Below are 20,074 nucleotides of genomic sequence, written 5' to 3'. Positions count from 1 at the left end.
TCAAGCTGTAATTGATGCTCAAGGACACATGACAAGTTACTGAGACATTGACATTTTTTGTTGGGGTAACGTTGCACCCACCACTGTTGTTGGCTTTTGTTTCAATAAATTGTTTGAGATGAGGAAATCACCACTGCATGCTTCTACTTAAATGCCCCACTTTCATGATACAATATCACTGTAGTGTGAACTTTTTATGTTTTCCATAAATTTCACCCAAAAGCCAAACATCTCTAACTTTTTGTGAGTAGTGTATATCAGGCTTAAAGGCACAGTAACAAAAACATCCTGTTTCATTTTAAGAGAAGTTGGAAAATTGTCATTTAAAAATGACACAAATGTCATTAACGATTTCTATACAAAATAAATGAGGCATTTCAGATATGGGCTGTTTTAATTGAAGCAACTTCATGACAGATTTGTTACAGGATTGGATCAGATTTATTTGTTTTTCCCTCCAACATCCACTACAGCATTTTCTGCTGATATCATCCCAACACCAAAACCTGGCATCCTATCAGTGGTAATCCTAATCAGCTTTAGACTGTTATTTCTTTTCTGTCTGAGATTCTCTCCCTGTCGTTGTGTCTCTCTGTCTCTCTGTTATTTTCTTTCTGGGTGAATTTTGAAGTCTGGACTGCTAATTAAAGCGGCAGACTGAAAAGGTCTTCTTGGCTGTGCTGAAGTTATCTGTGTTTTTGTTATTCGCTCTGTTTGCACTGGCCGCTAATAACTAATAATCTCTGCGTCCTGCTTGTCCCCAGGGCATCGACGAGGCCTCCAGCAAAGACAAGTGAGTAGTGCTTTTATTAGTACTCCTTGCTGTAGACACTGGGTTAGATTTCTCTGCTCTTACAGTAGCAGGTCATCTCTCTATAGCGCGGAGCCTGCATGATGTGAATATTCATGTTGGAAGTTAAGGCCAATAAAGCCTTCCTTTGTGTGGCTTTGGGTAGAGCCGAGCTGACTGCTATTAATAGTTAAAAAGCTTTAGCGATATGTCAGAACAGTGATTTAAACTATGCTGCCATGCAGAGAGGGATCATTATTTGATCCCTATGTGCTGCATACGAAGTGTTTCTGACAGCTCTCTTTAAACCCTACACTACAGCTGTGTGACCTGTTGCTCTCTCTGAGGTGTCTGTGTGTGCTCTGATTTCTCTAGTCACTGTGCTCAAGAGGCTCTGAATCCCGAGGATGAGGTTGATGAGTTTTTGGGACGTGCCATTGATGCCCGCAGCATCGACCAACTACGAAAAGACCACGTCAAAAAGTTCCTGCTCACATTTCAGGCGCCGTTTCTGGAGAGAAAGGTTCATAGAAAGTTCATAGTGCATCATTTAAAACAGATGCAGATAAGTTGAGCCGCTAATGCTGAATTCTAGTCAGATGCCACACTGAAAAAAATATGTACTGAATTTGCTTAAATTTCACAGATTTTTCCAAATTTCTACATTATTAAAATCACTAAGATATAAACATCGTCCAGAGTGTTTTTTTTTGTAAATAAACAGTGATGGTGATAGGAGTCAGGGGTCACAGTGTCTACAATACAAATATAGCCATTTTATTTATCTCAATGGCAAGAATATATTTTAAAAATATATTTTTTAGGCCAAAACCTTCTAAAACATTGTCTCAGGCATGAAGGAGCATAAACACAGGCAGCATATTCAGTGGCAGCGTAACCATTTCCTGTAATAACTTTTTTGAGGTATCTTTTAGAGCCAAGAATGATGATCACCACTAGTTCCTAGTCTGACTGTTCTGTAGAACATTTAACCACTAAAAAATCTGTAATTTAATCTTTAATTAAAATAATTTGTACTTGAATAAAGTATATTAGATCAACACAATTGATGTAATATAGAAGTCTGAAGTCTGAATTATATACTTCATCAGAGGGCAGTGTAGAGCCTGCGTCTTACATTTTGGTTAGAGGTTCTAGTCTGTTCAGTTCAAAGAGGGAAACATAGAAAGACTACTACAGTTGTCAGAAGGCAAACGCACACCAAAATATAATTTCATTAATGTGGAAATGTAAAACATTTGAATCAAGTCAATTCAGTGCACATTTTTCATTGTAAACACCAAGTGGAGCTGTTTTTTTGACTGTACACTATGTAGTCTATTCACAGGTGTCTGAGTATACCCAGAATATCAAACATACATGCTTAGATTAGTTCCATAATGAGAGGGAGAAGCTGTTCATGACTGGAAACCTATGATTGCAACTACAGCAGCTCCAAAAACAACCCAAGAAGTCTAGGACAAAACTTTTTTTGCTTAAATCTGGGGGTAGTTTCAAATTAGCCTACTATGTCACAAGCTTGGTCGGCATAGCGACAGCACTTCATCACTTCTTGTTATAACAAAAGCATGTTTGTGTACTAACCAGCCAAAATCTCACAACACTATAATTGAATTGTATTATATAATTCAACATGTTCTCTTTTTTCCAATAGTATTCTAAAAAGGTGGACGATCGCTTCGGGGGATATGTGGCCTGTACCCTGCTGGTCTTTTTCTTCATATGCTTCATTCAACTCACTGTCCTTCCACAGTATGTACATAAAATGGTTGATCATTATTATATATCATGATCCCACATGTAAGCTACCTATAGCTTAATATGTAATAATATAAAAACATATATAATAAGCTTTTATGTAAAAGACATGATGCTTACATATTTTTGCTCTCTTTCAGCACAACACTAATGCTTGGCATCTTCATCAGTATCTTTATAATTCTTGCCAACATCCTTTTCATATGTGCCATCTACTCCTGTGTTAAGGTTAGTGCTGCAGTATCAGTCAGTCAGCCTTAAAATGTTGAATTTTCGTTGCATTAAAATGGTTTATTTGGGTCATTGAGGTAAGCTTACTCTTTCTTTCTCTCTCTCTCTTTCTCTCAGCTCTTCCCTGTTGCCTTGCAGACCGTGTCGAAGAAGATAGTGGAGTCTCGTACCAACAGCACATTAGTGGGGGTCTTCACTGTCCTACTTTTGTTCATCTCTGCTTTTGCCAACATGGTGGGTACTGCTGTTGTTCAGTCTTAGGATGGCATTTGAATTGTGCTTGGCCCCTTTTTGATTATTTGCCCTTTTTTTGCAAACTTTCACAGGTGACATGAATTCACTAAATGCATCACTGTTGTGTCTGTAGCTGGCATAGCTGGACGGTCACGTCCCAGCAATAAGAGTTTTTTTAACAGAAGTATTTCTTTGTCCTCTGCTTTCTCATTCAACATCTCCAAAAGCAGCTCAAATTGGACTACAGCCATGTGTGAAACACTCAAAGTTTACTCTCCTGATTTAGGAGCTGAAACTCCCTGTGCTCCTTTTGCTTTTCCAAAACGGAAAGTAGCCAATCCAGGCTTTTTTGGTCTTTTTGTGAGGAGCAAAGGATATCTTTATCACCTAAAGACATTCTGACTGTCTTTTTTTTTTTTTTACAACAAGTAGTGGGTGAAATCTTCCCCTATGAAATGGGACAACGCTCACATAAAATAGAGCATCACTTCATTAACAGCTACCAGTGCTGCTCTGTAGACGACCCTGCCAGCCTGCAGTGACAGCAGAGGAGGGTAAAGTTCAGCTACTCACTGCTGGGCTTTAGTTGCATTTAGGGCATCATAAGCCTTCAGAAAGGGGGGGGGGGTGGTTTTTATTTTTTATCTATTTTATCTATTTACTAGCGCCCACCCCTGATTCTTCAGTGATATGATGCTGAAGTCAGATGTTCGCAAGCTTCTTGTTTGAATTTTCACATTCCACCTTAAATGGAGCAGCGGTTACATTCTGGCCCTTCAGATGTAGTACTGCTGGACCATTTAAGGTGGAACAGGAAATTTAGCTAGTGAGCTACCGAGACAATAGCATGCTATTCGAGATTTTTTTAGGTTGTTGTTATGCATTAAAACAACGTTAAACTAAGACAGTGGTTATCATATTTCTTAATGGAGAAAGTACTTACCTGTGTGGGTTTCTTTGGTTGCTTGTGCAGCCGTCTTGCCAGTTCTTTTTTCTTTTCTAAATCAGTAGAAATCATGTCACCCAATACTTTTCCTGTAGCTTGCTGCAATTGTGTCAGAATGGCCACGTGTATCATTACATGTATTTTTAATGCAAATAATAGAAAATAGTCAACATTTTGTCATTATCAACTTAATTAACTAATAATTGATTAATCTCTTCAGTCAGGATGAGCCAGTTTGGCCGTTTTCAGAATTGTAAACGAGCATTTACTAACTCATATTGAATAGTAGTAATACGTCTCACTGCAGTATGACAGTGTAATGCTATTAATGTTAGCAGTAATATGGTGTAATTCGACGTTTCTTCCTGCATGTGGATTTAAATTCTATTAGCCTCTGATAAAGTGTGCTGGTTTATCTGTTGGCAGTTTATGTGCGAGAAGGAGGGTGTGATTGAATGTGTAGCTGAGGAGCTGAACATCTCAGAGAGCACAGTGACGCTGTGTGTGCTGCACAACCTCACACACTCAGCAGGAGACACACTATCACTCTGTCAAAGCCAGAAAACCCCGTGTCCTTTCCCCGAGGTCAGTGTACGTGTGTGTATGAAACTGAATGAGCGTGTTGATGTGTAGCCTTCAGTTTTGCATTCATATTTGCACGTTCATGTCTGGAAGAGTCTCCAGGGTCTGACTGCTCATGGTTGTGTTTTCTTCTCCAGTACTTCACCTACAGTGTGCTGCTGACTCTGCTGGCCTGCTCTGTGTTCCTGCACATCAGCAGTATAGGCAAGCTGGCCCTGATGCTGCTCATTCAGCTCACCTTCCTGCTGCTGCTCGAGTGGCCTCTGGTGGTCCTTTTCGATAACGCTGACCTGCTGGTCACCGCTAACGCTCTGTGAGTTCACCATTAGATCTTTTTAATGTAAGATACATTGGCTAGTTCTCCACTGGAGAAATACACACTGCAGACACAGCACTGGAGAAAGACACAGTGGGCTTGTTAGCTCTCCACCAGTCTCAGATTCATATACTACAGGCACTACTGCAGAATCCGCTGTCCTTCTTGAGGGGAGTCTCAATTTGCTAGGATATCACAACCAGATAGGACATGTTAAAAAAACAGGAAATTTAAATGCAGGTATGTAATTTTCTTTTAGAAAAGCAGTAACTGCAAACGATGGTGTTTAATCTGTCTTTTTAAGTCAGTTGAAATAATCGTAAATACCTTGGAAATAGGGCTCCTAAAGTTGTATGCAAAAGTTTCAATATGCACAGTCAGATAATATTTATCAAGTTAAAAAGCCGCTACAGGGAACAAAGTTATATATGACATTGTTCAATATTTGAATATTTATAATAAAACAATAGCAGTATTAGCTGAGTTTAACATAATGTAAAAAAGGGTAGACCTAAAATATAAAAACGTACCATAACTTATTCACAGGCCACATTTTAAGTGCATTTTTTCCCAATATGTTAAATGCAGCAAACAAATAAATAATCAGTAAGTCTGTATTAAAACGTGCGGGTGTGTGTTCTCTGTAGAGGATGGGTTAACATATTTGTATGTAGAAAATCAACAAAACAGGTCATTGATCACTGCAATTCAACAAAATGTGATTTGACTGGGGCAAATGAACAAAATTTGTGCAAAATTTTGTACTCCAGTATTTCTAGATAAACAAGTGTGGCTGTAAGTTCTCAGTTCTCATGCTACTTTAAGGGCCCATGAAAATGTATAAAATTTAAAAGAAGAGTTTTGAAGAATTTAAGTGTATGTTGTAAACATGTTTACAGTTCCTTTTGAATATGTCTTTATGATGTTACTGAAACTCACGCATTTGTGCTAATGCTTATTCAACCTATAGCAGTTTAGCCCTGCCTATTCTCACTGAGCGTTTCAGCCCAAACGTTTTGAATGAAACACATTATAGGACAGCACAATGACAAACACTGCCTCTTTAATTCTAAGGGATAAAGAGAGGTTGAAAAATGATCATGTAAAAATCCCTGTTTGTGATACATAAAATCACACAAGCTTGGATCTCAACAAAACAGGTAAATGTAGGACATAGGAGAAAATTAAAGAAACAGCTTAGCTGGACTGACAAAATGTTTTTGTTTTTTTTGCCTCAGTGTTGCCAGTCGGCATGTTTGAGTTGCTTCTTTAGCTTTACACTGGAGCAGTTGGTGGGAAATGAGCAAGTTTGCAAGTAAACAGCAGAATCCCACAGTAATACCTAACATAAATATTGTAATTGCAGCTGCTCATAGTTGTTTGTTTTTTTGTTATTTTCCTCTTGTTCTTCTTGTTTTTCTTATTTTTCATTAGCTCTGTTCATAAACATGTATACGTGTGTGTGTGTGTGTGTGTGTGTGTGTGTGTGTGTGTGTGTGTTATTCTCATATTCAAGTTTGGTTTGGATACATTTTAATTGTTTTTGTAATACTAACCAAGACAGTATTTTGGCCAAAAGAAAATCCTTAATTATCACGGTTATTTTTGCTGATACCATTAAAAAAGCTGGTCGTCAGTATCATTCAAGTAATATGTTGGTTGGCCACTACTCTGAACAGATGCATTCATTTCACTTTAATACATTCATTTATACTAATCCTTAATATAAAGTAAATGTCTTTGTTAAAGCTAATATTACTCTTTTAGCAACATCATTTCCAGAGTGGAATCTCATCGGAAGTGGATGTTGAGTTTCAGAGTAACTGCAGAACTGCATCTGGTACTGAGACTAGCTCTCCACTAGACAAGTTAGAAAGACATATACTACATACACTGTTAGAGAACCTGTTAGTTCTCCATGTTGTAGCTACACCAATATGTCCTTCATTGTAGACAGACAAAAATTTTTGTGTTCACACAAAGTAGCTTTGTTTCATGTGATTTTGTTCTTCCCTTTCAGTTCCTTTTCTGAGGGAAAGGAGCCTCTGCTGTGTTCTTAGCTTTGCGTGTCTGTGTGTTCTTTGTGGGTCATGTTGGCCACTAATGGGAATATTTCTATTTTTGTATACAGGTCCAGTTTCAATGAAACACATTGGTAAGTTCATGACACCAACGTTGATTGTGAAAAATGGTTCAAAGTCAAAGTGATAGAATGATAGAATGAGCCCAGGTTGTTCCAGCTAACCTTGAATCTAATTTGATCTTGGCATTTTTTATTGTCTCCTGCCGTCTAAAAGGTTTGCACATTTATAAACACCCATAAAACTCTGACATATAAGGAGATGAAGTGACTGATAAAATGTAACTGGGTGACAAGAAACACGGACATACATTTTATTACTTATTGTTGCTGTCCAAAGAAAACTTCCAAAAAAACTCCAAAATGGAACTTCACATGACAACGAGATGACAAAACCTTTAAAATTAAAAAATTGAATTAAAATTTTAATTTTATTTTAATTTTTAAATAAATTAAGGTAAAGAGGTTTTATTCCAACTGGTTGTGGAGCACATCTATTGTTGCTGTCATGAAAATTTCACACAATTTAAAAGGCAACTGATTTGATCACATTATGTCAAACAATGAAAACTTGAAAAAGTGAGATATTTGTTTTTTTAGGACAGTGATAATATCAGTGTGGCTGTCAAACAGTGTCTACTTCTGCCAGTATATTGACTCGGAGTCCATGCTCATGTCTGCTTCCTGTTCTCCATATAGCCATGAAAGAATGAGTAAGGTGTCCTTGAAGGTGATGACTCCAGTAATCCTCACTGTGTTTGTGTTGGCGCTCTATCTGCATGCCCAGCAGGTTGAGTCCACTGCACGCCTGGACTTCCTGTGGAAACTTCAGGTAGACCATACTCATGTTGCTGTGAATTACATTGTCCTTTAGCTGTGTAAGAGTAGAGATGGCATGATAACCACTTTCCCTTTTCCAGTACCAAGACCAATAATGAAGCTAGTGATGGGCAGTATATTCATATCATATTCTAATTCGTAAGAATTCTCTACTACATAATATTCTACTACGTTTACAGACTGGACCTCAAATCCATAGTAGTGAACATAGTGGATTGAAGAACAGACAGATGTTAAATGTCTGTTTTCACCTCAGCTAACAGTTACTAGACACACTGTATTTCACCTTGTAACTTTTAGCTCCAAAACAGCTGGTTTATGAAGAATTAGCTGATACCAAATGTAATACATTTATTAAAGAATGTTCAACGTGTACTCCATTAAATCTTTTTAAGTAGAGTGTTAAATGCTATGTGCTGTAGCCATACTTTGTTCTAGCTGCTACCCTAAAGACCCAGAGCCCCTCTGCCTTAATGTCACAGAGCTTCTCCTCTGGTCTGTGGTAGCTTTCGGCTGGCTGCAGTGGTCTTTCTGTTCATCCTTCTTCAGACCAAACAGATGAGAAACTGACCAATATGTAAGATGCAGGTTTAACACTGAGCTCAAAGTTCATCTGATTCAATATTCAACATCAGGACAAGCAAAGTTAGAGAAGCTAATTTGCATATAAAACATTTACTACACTTACTGTTCAATTTCTGATCCCCAAATTAAACCTTGATAATTTGATCCAAAACAGATCCAATGTTTTTTCTTTAAAAACATATGAAGTTATTAATCTTGTCTTTAATTGAAGTGTGTTACTTGAAATAGTCTTCTAAAAATAGAATCCTCAAACTGCTTAAAATTGCTCATTTTTAATGTACATAAACAGAGATACAGATCCATATTTAAAGAATGTATAGCTTTACAGAGAAAAATCAGGTTAAAACTTTTAAAACCTTCCATTAAACTCATAGAACTTGCTTTTGGTTTGTATTACATTTTCTTTCTGCATTGACGTTTATTTAATTTTACTTTGAACCAATTTAATTTTAGATTGCTAATAATTTATTGCTTTTATTGCATACTTGTATTTTTCTATATGTTTAGCACTCAATTTTTCCTTTTCTGATTATGTAAAGCACTTGCATTTGCATCTGTGTTATACAAACCTGCCTTGCTTTATATTAACATTAAGATACACATGGCTGCTTTTGTCTCAGGGCTTAATTTATTTTCTGTAATATTTCCTAGATATGGTACAGAATTGGCTTTTTCTCTCCAGTCCAGCATTTTCTGCTGGTATCAGCCCAGTACAAACAGACTGGTGGGTGCCATCGTAATTGTGTAAGAATCAAAAGGATTGCATAACTGAGTGTTGGGAATCGAAGGCTTTGTTTGTGCTTCAGTTTGTAGTCATGTTCCTGTCAATTCTGTCACAAAGCTGTCATTTCAAGAAACTTAGTGACTGAGAAGGAAGGAAGAGTACATTGTTACATCATCTACAGTTGTGCAAACATGAAGTGGTCAGTTAGCCTTTACTTTCATTAATATTGCACACAAATCTGTGTGCAAATCCTCATTTGTGTCATAACAACCCTTTGGCTGAGACACTGTCTAATACAACATACACAAATACAGAGGGAAGGCGGACGTGGTGGTGTTTAGACATGAGCTTGTTCAGTATTTCATCTGAAATGAAGGGTATTAATAGAGAGTTTGTCCCTCTTTGCTGCTATAACAGCTGTTACTCTTCTGAGAAGACTTTAAATTGGATGTTGAAACATTTCTGTGAGGATTTTATTGCATTCAGCCACAAGAGCATTAGTGACAAACTCCACTCCAGCCCTTCCAGTAGTACTGGTTGGAGCTCCATCACTCCATTTCCACTAGCTGAGGCTTGGCGCTAGACTAGTTACCTGGTAACTTCTACAGAGCATCCTATTCTATTGGTAGATGCTGTTTAAATGGAGATTACGTTTTATATACACAGTTGAACACCTGTGTCAGTAATAGGTGCAACTGAAAGAAGCTCACTAGAGGTCTCTAATTAGAAGTGTTGAAACCTTTTGACAATGTAACTCACAACATAATAGCTCAGCTTTAAAACAGTAAGAGAAAAGCAACTAAAGTACAACCAGTGAAAAAGTATATTTAAAAACTAGAACAGTTCAAAGTGTTTTCCAGTACTAAAACTTACTTTTTACTGCAGTATTTAAGACTATTATTAAAATGCCTTCTTGCAGCATGTCATCGTCTAGTAGTCCTCACTAATGGCTGTGTTCTGCTGCCTAGGCTACTGAAGAGAAAGAGGAGATGGAGGAGCTGCAGGCCTACAACCGTCGTCTCCTTCACAACATCCTGCCAAAAGACGTGGCTGCCCACTTCCTGGCCCGAGAGCGACGCAATGACGAGCTTTACTACCAGTCATGTGAGTGTGTGGCTGTGATGTTTGCCTCCATCAGTAACTTCTCTGAGTTCTACACAGAGCTGGAGGCTAATAATGAGGGCGTGGAGTGCCTGAGACTACTCAACGAAATCATCGCTGACTTTGATGAGGTAAGGAGGGGAAATGAGGACACCATGGTTAGCTTTATTGACTAAAGTGATGGTGACTGTGTGGTGCATGACAGCCTTTGTACTAGCATCAACATTTCTTTTTCATCAACTCTGATCACTGTAGTATGTAAAACTGTTTTTATGACTTAAAGGGCCCATATTTCTGAAGAACTGAATCATCCCTATCTTTTTTTAAATACATATGTTTGTAATGTATTGTGTAAACATTAAACAAGTTTCAAAACTTACTGTTAAGCCACAGTTCATATAACATATTCCCCTTCATATAACAATAACAGCTCGTTTGGACTTAATTTTCGCTTTTACATATATCCACGTATTCAGCCGGCAGTTCAGCTCTGTCCATTAATGCTTAAGTTATAAGCAGTGTTTCAGCCCAGACTTTTTTTTGATCAAAATAAAAAGAACCAGCCAATCAGAACAGAGATAATTCACATTTATCAGTCTTAAAGGCAAAGTAAGAAAACAGCCTGTTTAATTCTAAGGACTGAAAAATGAATTTTTTGGTACATAAACCTCACAAAGGATGTAAGTGTTGCATAGAGCAGATACAAGATGTAATTTTCCTCTTGCCAAAATGTCAATCAGTTAAAGTTTAATGTCCCAAGTTATCTTTAGTTTTACAATTGGTAGGGAAAAAGCTTCTATTATTTGTTAGCAAACATGTCTAGACTGATCAGGTACATCTGGGGTGAGTGAGAAATTGTCTAAATTAATTTTTTCAAGTGTTCCTTATGATTGTCATTCATGTTTTTATTATTTTCCCATTTACTTTCAGATCATCAGCGAGGACCAGTTCAAGCAGCTGGAGAAGATCAAAACAATAGGCAGCACTTACATGGCAGCTTCAGGGCTGAACGACTCTACATATGACAGAGAGGGCCGCTCACACATCTTAGCGCTGGCTGACTACGCCATGAGACTCCGTGAGCAGATGAAGTACATTAATGAGCACTCCTTCAACAACTTCCAGATGAAGATCGGTCAGTAGCTCTCCTCAACTGATGTGTCCAGAAAGCAGCTTGTAATTTCAGTTGTATGCAGTTGTATGCAAATGTTTAAACCCCCGAGTCATATTATTTTTAAATAAAGATGACACATTCTCTATGGAAAACAAAAATAACTATGTCAAATTCTAGAGCATTCTGTTTATTTGTTGTGTTTGCATATAGAAAATGTGCCACTTAAACAAATAACAATACAAATACTGTGCAATTTTGTATTAAAATGTGTGTTCATTTGTTAAAATTAACCAAAAATGAACAGAGTGAATAGAGGCGTTTTGAAGAACTTTGACTAGAGGCACCCACTTTTTTGACTGTATGGTAGGGCTGGGCAATATGACTTTGTATATGTGTATATATATATATGTATATGACAGGGCCTACACACACACACACACACACACACCTACAGCATAGCCTTTGTCCAAAATAACTTTTTCCAAAATCTGCCTGTTTTTATCTTCTTCATTCCTTACTCTTGTTTGTTACTCTACATTGGAGAAGATAATCTTGGTGGCTAGCTAGTGTTAAAATATGAAAAAACATCAAGCTTTCATCTTAAATGTGACATAATCATCGCAGGTAATGTCCTACAAATGCTGTCTAGTTTAAGGTCAGCATTTCTCACTACCCCTGCTCAGATATGTACTCATCTTCCTGAAGTAGTTTTATCATTAACACGGCCATATTTTTTTTTTTATCGTTTTTGCCACTGCTGTCCGTCTTCACATGACTCACCCATGACAGATGCTACAGTGGTAATGAAAAAGTAATGAATTCTGTAGAGCATCAGTGTCAGTCAGTACCAGATTCACACCATTACACTGAATTTGATACACTAACATCCTGAGGCAGATATTAGATTCTTACTTGAATTTTCATTCTGCCTTAAATAGTCACAAACAACTGCTTGTAAAAGCATCTGAATTTAACTACTGTGTCATTTAAGGTGGAATGGGTGAAGAGAATTAACATGTATTGACATGTATTGAAGAAACATGTATTATCTGAGCGTTCTTGTGCTTATATGTATAAGTTTACACAATAGGTCACAGTAACTGGCCCAAAATGTCAATTCTTCTGACACTCCCGATTACCCACTCCAGCACTGGTATGAGAGATTAGTATTGGTTATTGGTTAGAAATTAGATTGGTATGAGAGAGCTGTATCAGATCATTTGGTTGATTTAGTGATTTATCTTTGTGTTTTGGGGTGTATTTGCTTAAACAGCACCAGTTGACTTTTAGTTTGACAACTCAGAGTCACAGACTTGAACTATACAAATCTGTTTCCATATGCAGTTGGGGTTAGATGTCACCATTGTGCTTCATGTGAAACAGTAACTTGCATCCTAGTGTATTTTGAAGTGACCCACCGCTAGAGACCAAGCCCACCCCTAGGGACCAAGAAAAAATAATTTAATTTTCTCTCTGGCATTGTAATAGGCCAGCTGTGGCTTTACCTTATGAAAGTGTGAAAGCAGGCAGTGATCATGTATGTGCCCTACAGGTCTGAATATTGGGCCTGTGGTTGCTGGGGTCATCGGAGCTAGAAAGCCTCAGTACGACATCTGGGGGAACACAGTGAATGTGGCCAGTCGCATGGACAGCACAGGAGTACCTGACTGCATCCAGGTACCATTTCTGTTAAAACCTCTATGTACACAAAGCCATCTGCACATTCTCTGCATAGACACATTCTGAAGGATCGTTCAATTAACATATAAAATGTCCACAGAAAGTAACATTCATACAAAAAAATACTGTACAGAGGTCTAATACCAATGTCTGATTATAGCATTCTGTAGATAATGAAACAGGCAAAAAAATGAAGATACAGATTACAGGCAGTGATTTTCATGCAGGTTACACTGCCATCTGATGTCCTCTGAGTGCAACTGCAATCTTGGAATATTTCAGGAAGGTTTAGATTAAGTAGAGAGCTGTTATTGTCATTTTGGCGTGCTGTTCAAATAGAATTATATAATTTAATAGTAAATTAAGGATTAAATTTTCTCATCAAAGTGAAGATCTTTTTCATGAACTGTAAGTTGCCATTATGTTACTATAAACTGTTCAATTTTCAGAGAGAAAAAAAAAGAATCCATATACATGCAAATAATATGCAAAAGTGTGGCTTAATTTTGTTAATTTTTTTAAGTGAAAATGAATGAATAATAATCTAAGTGAAAATATATTAATTCCTCTACAGCAGGCGTTATTAACCTTTTTTCAGTGTGCCAATTTTTACTTTGTGACCCCCCTTCCTTTGCCCTGCAGGTCGCCCCACACAGCAATACGCACATTAAAGAAATTATACATTAATTGAATAGTAAAACTGCTCATTTAATGACTAGGCTTGCATTGCTTAACTGTCACTTAACTAACTGCCAGAAAATATAAATCTTTAGTTTGTGCTGAAAAAGTACTAGAAGTGTCGTGGTCAGTCAGCCTTTTAGTTCAATCAAGACCCTCTGTCAGTAACATGCTCACCCATTAGAAATTCATAATTGATGTTAGCCTGTTTTCTCAAGCCTGTAGGTGACACTATTAATTTTTGCTGGAGCCTATTCCAGCGGTCATCAGGCGAAAGGCAGGATACACCCTGGACAGGTCCTCAGTCCATCGCAGGGCAGCTGATGCCTAATGTACTAATGAACTAATGCAGGGCAAATTAGTTTCTGCACGTTGGGATTGAAGTGGCACCGCGGTACAAAGGTGTGACAAAGGGCTGTTGTTTGCCATGCCTTGAGTAGAGGACCCCACAGCTGTGCCAGATTGGCCCTAATCAGCCAGAGGGCTTCTAGGAACTGGTGGTGCTGTTGCCCTCTGCAGGCAGCTGTTGGCACAGCCTCAACCCTTACAACTTCTGCACATTTTAATGCATGATTACTGTTTATTTACTCAGTTTAACATATTGGTATAAAAACATAATGTGTGGCCAGTGCAAAAGATATGGTACATTTTATATTTAGTTTATTTTTATTGTATTTTATTTGACTTATTTGCACTTAGGAAATCAGGCAAGGGTGTTCAAACATTTGCGTACAGCTGTACTTAACAGAAAATTACAAAAATGTTTAACAACTAAATCTGTGTGTGGATTTGTGTAATAGAGCAAAACTGATTATTTCAATGTAACATGCAAAAGTATGTATAAAACACAAGCTTTCTTGTAACAAGAAGTGTGATAAATATTGACACCATGCTTTTGTTATCACCGAAAAAAACCAACACGCAAGCATTAAAATAACAATCCCACTTTCACTGTGTTCCTCATAGGTGACGACTGATCTGTACCACGTTCTGGCCAACAAGGGCTACCAGCTGGAGTGCCGTGGCCTTGTCAAAGTCAAGGGGAAAGGAGAAATGACCACTTACTTTCTCAACACCGGCCCTTCTAGCAGTTAACACTGACCAAATGCCTCCGTTTGCACTGAAGTGAAAGAGGAGGATGCGCTCCGGAGCGTAAATGAAATATGTTTTCTTGCCGTTCCAGATTAAAACCACTGAGAGACTCACAGATATGAGTAGCCTGACGGTGGTATTGTATTTAATATATGCACACACTGAGAACGTGTTCTCATTCTTAGCTGCTCTCATAGACTGTCTGAAAGAGCGAGTTGTCTAAGCGCACTGGCCTTAGATGGAAGTGACTTCAGAAGAGGCTACATTTTCATTTCTTTTGTTTCAACACCAAATTGTGGATTCTTTATTTATTTTCTGTTTGACTGATTTTTAAAGACACACAACACACAAATATATATGCAAGGATGAAGAATAAGAATGCAGATGACCAAAGAACAAACAAGTTTGATATAGGAACACTACATGCGTGTTTGATATGTCAGAGCTATTGTCTGATTTCTTTTTCTTTTTTCTATAACTCTTGAAGATCTGCTTTCTTTGATGGGCACTTAAGACTTTTTTCTTTTTGTTCCCGCCACATACCATCAAGGCTTCAGAGACCAGAGAGGGGCTGTAATGACTTTTATTCGTACAGCTTATCAATGCTTCTTATTGTTTTTGAAGAGTTTTGATGAAGTGGTGTGAAGAAATTATGAAGGATGAGCGTTGGCATTGGACACAAGAAATGTATTTTACTGTTTATGTTATTATTGAACCTGTAAGTTAAGTGTGTGTGTGTGTGTGTGTGTGTGTGTGTGTGTGTGTGTGTGTGTGTGTGTGTGTGTGTGTGAGAGAGACAGAGAGAGAGAGAGAGAGAGAGAGAGAGAGTGGGCTGACGCGTCTGAGAGAATATACTGTCTTCTTTAAAGGGCAAAACTGCTCACTGTGAGGTTTCTATAATCTATGTGCAATCACTTTCTTGCCAAATTGACTGCTCCCAGGCATGTCTGACTTTTGTTATCAATATTTCTATATATAATTTTTTGTTCATTCCTCTTAAATGGTTTAATGATTTAATTCCCCTCTCACCAAAGTTGATGGTTTTATGCCAACACCTTCCTCCATTCCAAAAGAAATTTCTAGTAGGGACAGAGCGGAGGTGTTGCTTTAATAGATACAGCTTTAATGCCGAAAGCCCTCACAATGGGTGTCATTCACCAACTGTTCTCAAGAAGAAATTTCTTCTTAAAACATAAACAGTTTTTACAAAGATTTTGACATTCACCAATGTTTGTTCTTAGGCAAGAACAGAACCTACGCACACTCAAGAGTGCAAAGGTGCAAATAATTCTGCGATTTAAGAACATGTCATGAATCTGACGAAGGCTTTTACTTAGGACTTTCCTCAAGAACACATTTAAGAGGAAATTTAGGAAGATATTGGTGAATGAGGCCCAACATTTGTAACTATGTTCCTAGCAGATGGTTGCTGGTAAAAATCTTTAATGTAAACAAACCAGTGTTAAGGCATTAGGCATAATTAAACCCATTTGAAACATTAATTCAAAGTTTCTGCCTCATTAAATCATTGAGATGTAAACAAAGCCATTCTGAGAGGTCTGACGCAAAACTAGAATTGTTTGTGGAATTGGGAATGTGTCACAGTTGTTGACAGTGGTAAAAGGAACCATGAACTGGTTATGAATACGCTGGCTGATGTCTGAGACATTGTTGTCCCTTTGACATTTGTCCCTTTTCAGGCATCGATGAAATCCCTAAAAACTCATCTCTGTTAATCAGAATGACATATTTTGAAGACATTTCCACGAAGAAATCTCCTAATTCCGTAAAAGCTGCTTAGCGTAGATTAGATAGACAGACAGACAGACAGACAGACTGGTGCTTCTCAGGGCTGTACTGTGCCGTTCTGTGCTGGTTGGGACTCATAAGGCAGATTACATTTTTTTCATCTGTTGTGCCACTAAACCAGAAATCTACACAAATGAGTGGCTATCTGCCACAACAGGTTAATAGCTACACACACCACCCTCCACAAAAATTTATTCCGTCTGTGACTCCAACTCCAGTCTCATGCCATGCTCTCAGATTCTTTACCCTCTAAATGGGTTTTATTTGAGCATCAGTTACTGAAACTGAGGCTGTATTACAGCGAGTTACACCTGTAGCCATCTAACTACACTAGCATTAGGGGGCAGTCATGGGCTGGAGGTTAGGGAACCAGTCTCGTTACCAGAAGGTCACCGGTTCGATCGCTGGAGCCGACAGCACATGACTGAGGTGTAGAGTAAGACACCTAACCCCCAACTGCTCCCCGGGCGCTGTGGATTGGTCTGCTCACCGCTCTGGGCAAGTGTGCTCACTAGAGTGTTTGTAGTGTTTCACGGATGGGTTAAATGCGGAGGTGAAATTTCCCCGTTGTGGGACTAATAAGGGTAATTTAATCTTAATTAGCGTAACCAAGCGGGGTACGGCTCAAAACACCACAAAGCCTGTTCTTTTTCTAAGTCTATTTTTATTTCTTTTCTATATATTTTTTTGGATTTTCTTCAATTTAACACTTGTCAAATTTGTGTTCTCATGTATGAGTCTTTATAGTCCAAGGTGATTTTTAAATATCGGTTCGGGAACCGAGTCTGTACCACAGTGGGAGGCACCGTACACTTAGCTTAGCTTAGCAGTCCACACCTTAAAGCACTACAGAACCGGTACAAGTTCAGCTTTCTGTCACTCCACCGCCAATCAATCAAACCTTTGCTCACTGCAGTAAGTTTTTATCATCTATACTTAGTCAAATTGAAACTATGCTGGTGTGTTTGGATCTCTTTAGCTAAGCTAAGTTAGCTGTGCTGAGCAGAGCTGGCAGCATGCTAGCTAACCTAACGCTCACCAGCCGCTCTCTCCTGGTTAGCAGCGCTGTTTGAAAATTAGACAGTGGTGTTAGATTGAAGCTTTGGTGTTTGTTGAATGGTGGATTTAAAGTCATGCACTGCTTTCATTTATTTGGCGTCAGTGTGAGCGAACAGAACTTATTTGATTGTTTTCTGGTTTAAAATAATGCACAGGATACTGTGGAGCAATTCCTCTATAAACGCAGAACCAGTCAGTCAATAGCTACATAGCTACGTCATCCCACCAAACGGTTCTGTGGTCCCGAATACGGTTAGCAAACCACGCCGAAACAAATGAGCTGAGCGCTTTTTTTAATGACCACAGTATAAGTAAGTAAAATGGCTGTATTTATATGCAGACGTGGTAATTCCTGGTTCCTATTGCCACCACTGTCAAGAAATCTGAACTGCTAAATTTCTCTACAATCAACCGTTTTAAATCACCCTGAAATGCCTTGTTTATGTTTCAATGGCTGAATTATGTAGAAATTTTGAAAAAAAAAAATCATTCCATTTTCAGCAGCTTCATGTTTTAGAGTGTGTTAAAGTGATGATGTGATCTAGCAGTGGACAAATCACGGATGTGTTCATCATTTCTGCGAGCTGTTGCCGTCAGGACGGATTTACCATTACCACATAGGATTAGGGCTGCTGCAGTCGTGACTGTGTCTTTGTAATAGTGCTATTAAAAGGTGACTCATGATCCCAATTCTCATCATTTTCAACAGGTTTCCATGTAAATGTCCATTTTACATCCTTTTCTCCGTCATATAAAGCACATGGTCCTCTTTAAGTTAAAGCATTAGAGTCCCACATTCAGGACATTTTCCACAAGACAGATCAATAAACTGTGCGCTTTATTCCAGGTTGTTTGTTCCAAATGAGTTTTGTGTAGTTATTTTGTTTATGCAGTCATTCATTTATTTATGTGGTTGTTGATTAAAGACGTTATTACAGATGAACAAACCACATTAACTTTTGAACCAAACACCTGTGATATCTCTCACATTCTGCGAAGTTCTTTATAAAGTTCTCTTTGAATTCTCTTTCAACACCCTTCAGTCATCGGGTTCATCCGCCTGAGGTAGAGGTCTGAAGCACAACCAGCGTTACAAAATTCACAAAAATTTCGCAGTTACACATTTCCACCAGAGAGGTCTCCAAATCCACAAATGTTACATAGTGTAACTTTTTAGTATAGGCTTCTAGATGTCTCCTTCCTCCTGTGCTAACAGACGCTGAAGTTCATTGAGGACCACTTGATCTCCTTTTCTAATTTTCATTGTTTGCATCGCAAATAAATCTGAGCTCTGTGTGAAATTCGGGGTGACGAAATGAAAAATGACCAGCTTGTCCACTGATCCAGTCAATTGAAAGTTATGTTGTGCAAAGTGATCATGTGATGCATTATTGGCATTTTGATGGGTTGTTTCATGAAACTCACACAGTTGCAAGTGAGTTGCAGGTAGGTCTACAAAACATGAGGCGCCTCTGGTGCAATTTAGTTTCATATATCATTGAGCCAGTAAAGTTGCATGAAAGGTTCATTGTGTAAAGCCAGTCTAACGTCCCTTGTCATGACACACTACAACAGACAATGTTCCTTTTGGCACATGTAGATTAAGTTCATTCTTGCAGGGAATTTTATGAATGTTTGACAGCTAATAGTGCTCCAGTGTGAATTTCACGACAGAGGTGCTGAAAATCCTGATTCAGGGTAGGTTTTCATGTACTCACAGGGACAAAGTCCTAAAGATTAAAAACATGTAAATTATCTGACAGTAGGAGGCGCTCTAAGACCAAACAATGTACAGTCTTAACAAAATCAAACAGACTGCTGTTGGTAGGGAAATAAACATTCAGTACTGAAAGTGCTCTGTGGACAGGTTCAAAATTGAGAGGAAAAAAGGAGGAAAACCATGACTCTTCAGTGGTTTTTCATTTTTTCCCTGAATAATCTTACACGCAAATCCCAACACAAATGAAGTTTTCAATTCCATTTTACTGTCTGTTAATGGACATGCTATAAAAACAATAACTGGTAGGCTAATTAATAAATAAAGATGCTAATAATGACAATAATGAGACGAAACAAGTGATGAATAATGATTTGCCAATGCAAAATGGAAAACTTACAGAAAAGCTAGAAATAAAAAATATAAAACATAATAATGACACAATTGAAATAAATAATTCTTTACTATTACCTAATTAATGTTGAGTATTATTTCGATTTTTAATTAAAACGTGTAAGCTGTGCATGCTTAATTGGGACCGTGTCCCTATGCATTAAAGTTATGAGCGGTCATCTTTACCAACCCGGCTGCATGAATATAAAGTGAGTCATTGTCAGTGCGCCGCTGCTGGACCGTTTAGTGCACGACTGACCCTGTGCGTCCAGTGGGCCCTCAGTGCCACCACACTGCGCTGCCTGGGAGGGCTTGCTCAATAAT

The 20,074-nt window shown here is 38.2% G+C and overlaps 1 protein-coding gene across 1 annotated transcript in view; it reads left to right on the top strand.

Annotated features, from left to right (window-relative positions):
* The window catches only part of adcy6b (adenylate cyclase 6b), an 82,639-nt gene extending 66,365 nt beyond the window's left edge, over window positions 1-16,274 (top strand). The window contains exons 11-23 of the mRNA XM_017707493.2: window positions 765-793; window positions 1,166-1,313; window positions 2,466-2,563; window positions 2,710-2,797; window positions 2,918-3,034; window positions 4,407-4,565; window positions 4,700-4,875; window positions 7,010-7,033; window positions 7,658-7,790; window positions 10,076-10,339; window positions 11,139-11,343; window positions 12,875-12,999; window positions 14,647-16,274. Coding sequence (XP_017562982.1) covers window positions 765-793; window positions 1,166-1,313; window positions 2,466-2,563; window positions 2,710-2,797; window positions 2,918-3,034; window positions 4,407-4,565; window positions 4,700-4,875; window positions 7,010-7,033; window positions 7,658-7,790; window positions 10,076-10,339; window positions 11,139-11,343; window positions 12,875-12,999; window positions 14,647-14,775 — 1,695 coding nt within the window. The 3' untranslated portion in view covers window positions 14,776-16,274. The remainder of the gene's footprint in view (window positions 1-764; window positions 794-1,165; window positions 1,314-2,465; window positions 2,564-2,709; window positions 2,798-2,917; window positions 3,035-4,406; window positions 4,566-4,699; window positions 4,876-7,009; window positions 7,034-7,657; window positions 7,791-10,075; window positions 10,340-11,138; window positions 11,344-12,874; window positions 13,000-14,646) is intronic.
* Window positions 16,275-20,074: the final 3,800 nt, after the last annotated feature.

This window comes from Pygocentrus nattereri, chromosome 9 (assembly GCF_015220715.1).
Source record: "Pygocentrus nattereri isolate fPygNat1 chromosome 9, fPygNat1.pri, whole genome shotgun sequence".
Classification (NCBI taxonomy): Eukaryota; Metazoa; Chordata; class Actinopteri; order Characiformes; family Serrasalmidae; genus Pygocentrus; species Pygocentrus nattereri.
Note: the sequence above shows the minus strand (reverse complement) of the source record. Positions and strands in the feature narration are given on the sequence as shown.